Source organism: Protopterus annectens, chromosome 1.part1 (assembly GCF_019279795.1).
Source record: "Protopterus annectens isolate FY-2018-M chromosome 1.part1, PAN1.0, whole genome shotgun sequence".
Taxonomy (NCBI): Eukaryota; Metazoa; Chordata; order Ceratodontiformes; family Protopteridae; genus Protopterus; species Protopterus annectens.
Window position 1 is genome coordinate 1079567746 of NC_056726.1, and position 11184 is coordinate 1079578929.

At 38.4% G+C, this 11184-nt stretch overlaps 1 protein-coding gene across 1 annotated transcript in view; it reads left to right on the top strand.

Moving 5' to 3' along the window:
- The window catches only part of LOC122815420 (vomeronasal type-2 receptor 26-like), a 192288-nt gene extending 182330 nt beyond the window's left edge, over window positions 1–9958 (top strand). Inside the window, exon 4 of the mRNA XM_044087901.1 lies at window positions 9024–9958. Coding sequence (XP_043943836.1) covers window positions 9024–9958 — 935 coding nt within the window. The remainder of the gene's footprint in view (window positions 1–9023) is intronic.
- Window positions 9959–11184: the final 1226 nt, after the last annotated feature.

An 11184-nucleotide genomic window follows, 5' to 3' on the forward strand; every position in this document is an offset into this window, starting at 1 on the left:
ATCGACAATAGTGTCTGTGATTTGACACCTAACTGAAGGTATAAAAGATAGACCCCTGTTAAGGATTTCTATTTCATCTTCAGATAACACCCTGTCTGAAAGATTTCAAACTAATGTCTCGGGACTTTGTCCCACATCTTCTTCAATGTTTGTCCCGTAAATTCTCCTCCTGAAGCTTTACTTTTCTGTCTGCCCCAACTCATAGATCTGTTCCTCCCTACTCTGTGTTGTTCATTTCAGTGCTACATGATATTGTATTTATCTTGTTTGAATTGTGTTATATGTGTGTTATTCTACATGTCAAATGTGGATTAATATTTGTATTATACAATGATAGTTCATTAGTATTCAAAAATGTGCCCACACTGATCGGTCAGCCTAACCAGTGTGCCTGTTGTAAATCATTAGTATTCAAAAATGTGCCCACACTGATTGGTCAGCCTAAACAGTGTGCCTGTTGTAAATCAAGCATATACCAAGAGAAAAAAAATGCAGTCATAGAAGTAACATTGAGTAGCCAGACTTTCTTCTATTAGTATGTGGTACAGAGGCATATGTCTAAACTATCTGGATTTTTGCCTCATATTTTTGGTCTGTTCCTCATAAAATTTGTGGTTTTCTGACAAATCCTTAAGGAATGAAGTCACTAAATGACATAGAATTCAGTTTCATACTTTACATCCTTCAGACAATGCACAATAACACAAATCTTATTATTCTCACAGCTTTCTAGGTTTATGAGAGCAACATTTATAATTGGTCCCCATTTTAGAGCATTTGTCCCCCCCCCCCCCTTAATGTAAGGCTTTGCCCACATTTCTTGATCTTAGAAGCTGAGAGGTACATACAGAGCCAGATCAAATAAAAGGAAAATTAAGTACATTCTGCAAAATTAAAGAAACGTTCCTTATTTTCCTTGTACTTCTGCTCTGTCTCTGTTGTACCTCTAAACTCTTCAGATTTTATGATTAAAAAGATCTTAATTCTCCGTTGCTTGCTTTCCACAGCATTGATGTACCACACAAGCTTGTAAACATAAATCCTGCATGCATAAGCAGTACATCAACAAATGCAGATGAATGCAGAAACAATGCAGAGGAATACCAAGTCGTCATTATACAAGACATTATTTAAGAAAAGTAAGTACCTTCTTTCTTAAATAATGTCATTGTTTAATGGCAGTAACTGACACATGGGAGTGGGTATATTGAAGATTTATCTACAATTGGCTTTCTTTAATCACATGGGCTTTGCTCTGGTCATCAAACCACACCAACCATTGATAAATTTGTAATATAACTACATCCACTCATCAGTTATTGCTTACTTAATCTCTGTATTTAAAGTATATAATTCTAAACTGCTGATGTTAGCTAGTTATGAAAGATTTATCAGTGTTACCTGTTTTGGATAAGACTGTTTTAAGCCCCAACCACTCCCTCCCTGAAAAAAAAATTGTATTCATATCCTTGAGATGAGTATTCTACTATGTTTTTGAATAATTATACCTTTCAACACAAACAGATTAATGACTGTATGTAATTGGTTATCGTTTGTTTCCAAGACCATGGCTGCAGGTATAAGCTGGTAGTGACCTGGAACTCAACTGCTTTGATAAGACATGGCAGAAAATATATACTTTTCCTGACCATCAGGTAAAGATGCTTACAGAGTAGAAGCTTTTTCAATTCCCAACAGCCTTAATAGCACACAAATCCCAGTAGATTATCACTGTCACATTTGCAATATTACAAAGTCGCAGTGTTACAAAACTTTTATTATCACAACATTCACAGTACAGACATTCCAAAATATCAGAATGAACACTGACAAATATCATTTTGTTGACTTCAAACCAAACTAACAGTGAGTTAATTGATTATGGCAGTGTCTCAAACGTTAGCACCCTTGTGTTTGATACATTGATATCACAAAACAGTGAGTTCTATTCCCACACAAGGTATTTGGTTTAATTTTTCTAATGGTGACAATGCAGTGTAGTATGGGTTGGCTATCCTTTATATGAGATGCTAAAGTGAGATCATATCTGCCTGAGTTGGTTTAAATGGATGCCAAAGATCCCATGGCATTTGTTGAAAAGAGAAGAGTAATTCTGCTGGTACCCTAGTTAGATTTCTCTGAGTCAGTATAAAGACCCCCCTCAAGTCTCCCCTGGAAAAAAAAAGCTCCTGGCGTAGTAGGAACAGCACAGTCAACAAAGCATAAGTAAAATAAATTATAATAAAATATTATAGATAATTTTCATAACTGGTCATTGATGCAGTAACCTGAACTATATACATTATATTGTGCACAGGATATAACAGCCATTCAGCTTACAAGGCTTCAGGGCACCTTCCATGTGCCCAAACCATTACTAAAAAGACATGTTTCAGCACCAAGATATTAAGAGCTTTTCTGCCAAGAGACCACTCCTCTGCAGGCTTCCAAGGATTGGCAGTCAGCTTGTGCTGTTCTGTTGCTGGGCATATAAGTTCCCGTTGGGGAAAACCCTTCCATGTATTATTTTAATGTTTAAATTTACTTTCCTTTTGGGAAGGTCTCTTTTAAATTAAAAGTGTGTGCTTTTATTGATTTTCATGTGATATGGTGTTAGTTTTAAATGGTAGCGCACTTTTTTGTTTGATAATTTAAAAGTTGATTTAAACATTCTAAAACCATTTTCCTGTGGTGAGACTGTGTTTAAATTATCTTTGAGGGCTAGTAAACTGGATCAGAGTACTTTTTATTGTATTTACTTGGGGGGTGTGACTTTATGCTACTTTTGAAGTTTTACCAGATTGTGCTGCATAATTTCTGTGAGAAAGAGGCACCTTTTTGGCTTGATCGCAGATCAGAGTAACATTCCCATGATTGCTCCTCCTTCCTGCCATATAAAGGAAAAGTTAACTAAACGGGACTATATTGCAACATAGAATGCTTAAAACAGCGAACAATGTTACATCAATACATTTTCAGCGAAAGCTGTAAATGTCGAATCCAAAGAACAGCGATTTCTTTCCTAGGGAAAGAAATCGCTGTTCCAACCCCGGCAAAAAAAAAAACATTACACACTTCCAAACACATACACACATACCCAGTCCTAATTATACCCCCCCAAAAAACCAGTAAACAACTAAATACACATAAGTACATAACCCAAACATACATTTAACGGAAAAAAAAAAAGTAAACATTTTAAACCATATGCACTTACCTTAACCCGCACCCTAACCCTAAGGTTAGTAACTCTCGCACATTTACATAAACAGCTCCAAACATATACGCACTTACCTTAACCCTAATTCTACCCCCCAAAACAAAAGTAAACAACTGAAAACACATAAACATGTAACTCAACCATACATTTAACACAAAATATAAAACAGTAAACACTTTCATACATATGCACTTACCTTAACCCGCACCCTAACCCTAAGGTCAGTAACTGTTGCACAATCATGCTCAGGAGCTATACCGGACAAGGGACCACACTACACTTCAGAACACAGTAGAACAATGAAGCGGTCAAGTGACTTCTTTCCCAGGGAAAGAATTCGCTGAACAGCCGCTTTGCCGTTTTGCCTGTTTGCTCTACATGTGTTGACGAAAACTCATTCGACATAATGCATTTTCATTGTGCTCATAGGACCCCAACTAAACAGGCTTTGACAAAACAGTAGGCCAGCAATTTGACTCAGTCACAGGTGGGTGACTCTGCCATGACCACAACTGATTCCTCGGGCCACTCATCTTTTCCTCCAGATCTTTCATGTTATCCACTCTACCACTATGGACCAGGAGTTAGCCACATCATCTCCAGCTGTTGGGGTCCTCTCATGGGACATGGACGATTCACCTTTGTCAGTATTGGGAGAATAGGCAGGGAAGTTGCCCCTGTTTAGCCAGAATGTTGTGCTCATCCCTGGTAACCTGTTTGTCAAAAAGTAAAGTCAAACGTAACTTTTTGTTATTTAGATCTACCCAAGTGCAGATTAAACGAGATTCTGTGCAATCAGCTCATCATGGGACAGACAAAAAAGAAACCACATACATAGAAAGACAGTTTAAAACAACATAAAATAATACCACCATTGTCTTATAAATCAACTCTACACTTAAGTATATAGATACACATAATATAGCATTCTCACATAGTTGTCCTTGCTCTCCAGATGCTGAAGAGCAAGATGTAATGCGTCCACTGTTGCATCAGTCTTGGATCTATTTTCTCTGTAGGCAAACTGCAGTGAATCAAAAGTTGATGGTAGTTCTGCAGACAGGTGTTTCTTGACTAGTCTCTTAAAACATTGCATAACTGTGGATGCTAGTGCAACAGGCCAAAGTCGTTCAAGCTGGAGGGTGAGGCTTTTTTGGGTAGATGGATGATATTTGTTACTTTGTAACATGAAGGGACCTTTGCTAGGCCAAGTGAGGTGTTAAATATATCTGTGAGTACTCTACATAGTTGGTCTGCACAGCTATCTAACACCTTACCCAAGATAATATCTGGACCGGCCGTATTTCTGGGATTTACTTTATGTAGCACCCTTTTTACTTCCATCAGGCTAAGGCTGAGTAGTGAATCATACTGCTCTGTGCAACCTTTGCACAGTTGTGGTATTCTTCTCCTCAAATCTTCCAAAAAGGTATTCAGCATGTCTAGGAAGTCAGTGTTATCATCACATTGTGCAGCTCTCATTTTATAGTCCATAATTTGTTATATACCCTGTCACAACTGTCTGGTATCCCTCCTGTCCTCAGTGTTCTAACTTTCCTGTCAAAAAAGCACTTGTGTTCTGTGCACTTGTAGTTAAAATCTTTTAGTACTGGATACTGTGGTCGTGTCTGTTTTTTACTGGACTTATTCATTTTTGTCTTTAATCGACACAGCATTTGAGCCTGCTTCAGTGGTATTTCTTTTAATTCTTAAAAAAGTAAATACATAAACATATACCTTATTCTGCTCTAGTTTGATGAGAGAGGGGTAGTTTATTAAGTCTGGCTTGGGGTTGTATTTGTTGGCCATTCTTAGGTGGCTTCTGGTAAGAGTAAAAAGGGATTCCTCTTTTCCTAAAGAGATTCAGGAAACTGATTCTGAAGAGGAACATGATGGGACAGATACAGGTTTTTCTCCTTAGAATTGTGATTCAGACTCGGAGGATACAATATTAACTGAATCCCCCTGCCAATGATTCACTTTTTCTGATATTTCCAGAATGTGTCAGTGTTTTCAGTAAGAGAACACTGAGGTTTATCAGTCCATCAGAAAATACTATGAAATGCTTTTCACATTCCTGTCTATCCAGACATTAGACATTTGTTAAAGTTTTGTGTGGCTGGATCACACTATTAGTTTGCTGCCTTATGCGATCCATTGCTCAAAGAGTGTTCGCCATGTGTTTAGCTCCAGTTATAGTACATTGCAGGCTACAGGGTATCCTCATTTTTTCATATTTAGATGACTTGCTTATCTTTGCAGAGTTTTTTCAAACTTTCTTTGATCTTTCACTTGGATGACAGATTTTTTATGCAGGCTGGAATTTCAAGAGTACATTCAACAGTCTTTGTTGAATCCATTGCACAGAATCTCTAGACACCTGAGTACAAAGAGCTTTTCTTCCACAGGGAAAATTTGAGGTATATTTTGATCTATTCCAGAGGTTTTTCATTCAGACTGCAGTGACTGCAGGAATATCACAGGATTCTGGGTCTCATGGCCTCTATGATTCTCATGATACCTCTGGCAAGACTTCATATGAGAAAGATACAGCGGTATCTGAAGTTGCTTTAGGGCCAGCACCAAAACCCATTATATTTTCACATTTCAACTCTGGGATTTGTAGGAAGAGAATCAATTGGTACTGACATGAAATGTTTCTGGATCCAAGGCTCCATTTCTTCCTCCCATCTCCCAAACAGTCAGTCACCACAGATGCTTTGGACTTTGCTTGGAGAGCAGAGTCAAGGAGGACAGAAATGTAAGGCATGTGGAACAACAAAGATAAACACGAGTACATAAATATAAAAGAGATGCTTGCCTTTATCAAGTCACTAACTCACTGAATCACCTTTGCTCCCCAGGACCAATTCATGTTCTTACAGGCAGTACCTCAGTGTCATGGTACATAAACATGTAAGGCATGCGGAACAACAAAGATAAACATGAGTACATAAATATAAAAGAGATGCTTGCCTTTATCAAGTCACTAACTCACTGAATCACCTTTGGTCCCTAGAACCAATTCATGTTCTTACAGGCAGTACCTCAGTGTCATGGTACATAAACATGTAAGGCATGTGGGACAACAAAGACAAACAAAAGTACATAAATATAAAAGAGATGCTTGCCTTTATCAGTCACTCAACTCACTGAATCACTTTGGTCCCTAGGACCAATTCATGTTCTCACAGGCAGTACCTCAATGTTGTGGTACATAAAAATGTAAGGCGGAATCAGGTCTTACCGCCTATGCAGATTAGCCCTGCTAACATGGGATATAGCTTTATGGCACAATCTCACTCTACAGGCTTTACATATTCAGTCAGAGCAAAATTGTGTGGTTCACAAGATGAGTAGGACACAGACAGACCATCAGAAATGGAAACTAGACCAAGGGGGTCTTCTAGGATTTCATCCATCTGTAGGGAGTTCCTCTAGTATACCGCTTTGCCTCCTGTCTGAACAATCAGCTGATAAAATTCTGAGCCAAGACCTCATGCAAGAAAGCCTGGAAGACAAATGTTTTTCTCTTTCCTTGAACAGGAATGTCCTGTATGCTTTTCCATCCTTGCCACTAATATCCAAGATGCCTCTGAAGATTCTGAAGGAATCCTCCAAGAGCAACATGGTGACTCCCTTCTGGCCCAGGCAACAGTAGTTCTCTATTATTTTGGACTTGACCAGGAGCAATTACCACAAGCTTACTTACAGAATGGATCTACTCTCACATGAACAGCAGAGTTTGCTACAACCTGAACCCAAACAACTACAACTGACTGTCTGGAAGATAGGGCCTTAGCACCTTTTATGCACCTGTTTACTGAGGATGTGCAACAGGCAGTAATAGAAACAAGAAAGGCTGCTACTCAAAAATCATATATTAACAAATGAAAAAGGTTTTTTAGATGATGTCAACAACATAACTAGCATTCCTTCATGGGTAGAGTTTATCTGGTTTTACAATATTTATGTGAGTGGCTATCCTATGGCCTGTCTTATTGTTCTGTTAACGTTAATTTATTGACCAATTCAGCAAGTCTGGCCATGGATCCCTCTCTTTCAAGGCAATCACATGTCAAAATATTTTAGAAAGGGGTATTGAATAGGAGACCTCAAAAAAAAAATAAATAAAAACAGTGGCTTCTCTTTGGGCTATCACTTTGGTGTTAAAGAAACTATCATGTGCTTCATTTGAAGCAGCTCATCTGGCTTAATTGAGATTCTTAACATGGAAAACAGTTTTACTCTGACCACTGTAAGAAGAGTATACGAGTTGCAAGCTCTTATGCTAGGTCAATCTTACCTCATTTTCCACAGACTTAGGGTTTCTTTGAAAACTAATCCTTCTTTTATACCTAAAGCGCTATCTGAGTTTACTTTAAGCCAAACTATCCATGTCCTCGTGTTCTTCCCTGAACCCCAAAATGAGGTAGAAACGGTACTTTATAGCTTGAATGTCTTCAGGCAGCTCAGGTACTATCTTGACAGAACAAAATCTTTCAGAACTTCTGATCAGGTGTCTATGTCTTGTGATGGTAAGAAGAAGGAACAATCTGTATAAAAGCTGACTTTTTACAAATGGTGGTATCTGGCTATTACCTTTTGTTATTTCCTCTAGAACAAAACTATTTCTGGCAAGGTCAAGGCACATTCTGCCCTGCCCTTGTCTTCATCTATAGCTTTTGGGAAAAGGATAGACTCTAAAAGTATTATAGAAGCAGTAACTTGATTTTCTCTATATACTTTTACAAAGTACTACAAGTTAGATTCTTTCTCCAGGTCTAGGTCAGGCTTTGCTAGGACCATTCTCTGGGAGCTTCTGGACCCTTTTTCTTCCACCTCTCAGTTGTTCTAAACGGGTCTATATTAGATACTCAAAGTTACTGAACTTCAAATACGATATGATCGACACCATATCATCGAAGTCCAGTAACATTGAATACCTAATATAAACATTATAAAATGTCAGGAAACAAAACTAATTGCTGTAAGCAGGGAGGCAATCCCCGCTGCACCCCCCTGCTACTTAAATATTCCAACTCTGAGACCACACTACATTGAAGTAAATGGAAATCTCCCCTTACCGAGATTTCCGTTTACCTCTTTGACGTTCTGCAGTTTCTCTGTTGACATGTTGACAATGTCAGATTCGACATTGTGATCATTCGCGGATCCAATATAGACCCGTTCTAAACTATGACAGTCTACCATGTAGCTTAGGTTACTGCAGCACTGACCAATATGAAGAACACAGTACAGTTGTGTAAGTAAACTTACCATAACAGTATATATTCAAATGATCACCGTTGCAGTAGCTGCACCCTCCCTCAATCCCCCCCCTAGTTTTTTGGTGTTTTTTTTCTAGCAGGGTGGGGGCATTTATTTTTGTTGCTTCTAGGAATGTCCTGTCAGGGATCAGCCTCCCTCCTCAGCTGACACGAAAGCTCTAAAAGGCTTGGCTACCAAACGTGTATTTTTAATCAGATCTGCTCTAGCTGTTGAATGGTTTGGGCTTGTGGAAGCTACCCTGAAGTTGGCTAGCTGTTATACCCTATTTAGGATACAACTCATATAGCTTAGGTTACTGCAGCAGTGATCATTCGAACATCTAATGTTATGGTAACTTTACTTACACCACTGCTATTTTCCTAAGCTATGGAAATAATTTAAACTTCTTAGAGGTAATGCATACGGTATTAACTACTTAAAGGATGTTGTGTAAAGGAGTTTCATTATCAATGAATACCATCAGCAGTTATCAAGACACTAGAAATTACATGCTTTGTACTTTGAATTTCAGACTCTGTGGAATGCTTCCGATGTAACAGAGATCAGTGGACAAATGAGAAACAAGATGTCTGCCTCCCAAAGCAAGTAGAATTCCTGTCCTACGATGAACATTTAGGTAAAGCCCTAGCTGTCATTAGCATCATCTTCTCTCTGATTCCTGTCTACATTCTTGGTCTGTTTGTGAAACATCGTGAAACACCTATTGTGAAAGCAAACAATTGTGAACTCAGCTACCTTCTCCTCTTCAGTCTTGTGCTGTGTTTCCTCTGCTCACTGATATTTATCGGATATCCCTTGAGAGGAACTTGCTTACTTCGACAGACTGCATTTGGTATTACATTTGCCAGCTGTGTCTCCTGTGTTTTAGCTAAAACTGTTACTGTTGTCATTGCCTTCAGTGCTACAAAACCTGGCAGCAAATTACAACAATGGGTGGGGTTCAAGTTACCTGCTACTATCATAATCTGTTGCACTCTTCTTCAGGTGATAATCTGTATAGTGTGGTTGGCACTATCTCCTCCTTATCCAGACTTCAACACTTCTGCCAAAATTGGGATTCTAATTATTGAATGTAATGAGGGATCAGCCATTGCATTCTGGTGCATGCTGGGATATATGGGACTTCTGGCTAGTGTCAGCTTTGTAGTTGCCTTCCTGGCTAGAAACTTGCCAGACAGCTTTAATGAAACCAGATTTATTACCTTCAGTTTACTTGTGTTTGTCAGTGTCTGGTTATCCTTTGTTCCTGCTTATCTCAGTACTAGAGGAAAATATATGATTGCTGTAGAAATATTTGCAATTTTGTCTTCAGGTATGGGACTTCTGACATGTATATTTTTCCCAAAGTGTTATATTGTTTTGCTAAGACCAGAAATAAATACAAAAGAATATTTAATGGGAAGAAGCAATGCTAGGAAAACTGAAAGAAACCATGTTAATGGCTAAATTAGTACTGCGGCTGCTAGCATTTTATAACTTTCACACTGGCAATCCTATTCCTGGTAACTATAGTTATATCATTTTGTATAACAAAATAGTGATGCATTGTGTGTAATAAAATATTAATTCATTGCATATCAGGAAACCTTAAAATAGGATGTTGTTTCACAGAACTTTATAGTTTTGTGGTAAAAATGTATGTTACTGACAACCAGATACAAACAGCAAAGTGACTGTGCAGGAACATGGCGGGAGAAATTACTAGGCATGTCTGTTACTGCAGTAGCATCAATAATGCTAAAGAGTTAAGTGGGTCTACAGGTTAAACATTTGTCTATACAACTGGAAAAACACAAGACTATGGTTCTGTTACCACTCCAGGTAATTGGATTAATTTTCAAATTGCTGATTTTGCAGTGCAGCAGTAGAGGGCTGCACACCTGAGTGTGTCATCTTTTACAGGAGATGTTAAAGTGCCATCTGCTTGAGTCAGTAGTAGCTCAGGTTAATGTAAATGATCGTTTAAGTCGGTAGTAGCTCAGGTTAATGTAAATGATCGTTTAAGTCGGTAGTAGCTCAGGTTAATGTAAATGATCATTTAAGTCGGTAGTAGCTCAGGTTAATGTAAATGATCAATTGAGTCGGTAGTAGCTCAGGTTAAAGTAAATGATCACTTGAGTCGGTACTAGCTCAGGTTAATGTAAATGATCGCTTGAGTCGGTAGTAGCTCAGGTTAATGTAAATGATCGCTTGAGTTGGTAGTAGCTCAGGTTAATGTAAATGATCACTTGAATCGGTAGTAGCTCAGGTTAATGTAAATGATCGCTTGAATCGGTAGTAGCTCAGGTTAATGTAAATTATCGCTTGAGATGGTAGTAGCTCAGGTTAATGTAAATGATCACTTGAGTCGGAAGTAGCTCAGGCTAATGTAAATGATCAGTTGAGTCAGTAGCAGTGCAGGTTAATGTAAATGATCTCTTATGTCGGTAGTAGCTCAGGTTAATGTAAATGATCGTTTGAGTCGGTAGTAGCTCAGGTTAATGTAAATGATCGTTTGAGTCGGTAGTAGCTCAGATTAATGTAAATGACCTTTTGAGTCGGTAGTAGCACAGGTTAATGTAAATGATCGCTTGAGTCGGTAGTAGCTCAGGTTAATGTAAATAACCACTTGAGTCGGTAGTAGCACAGGTTAATGTACATGACCGTTTGAGTCGGTAGTAGCACAGGTTAAT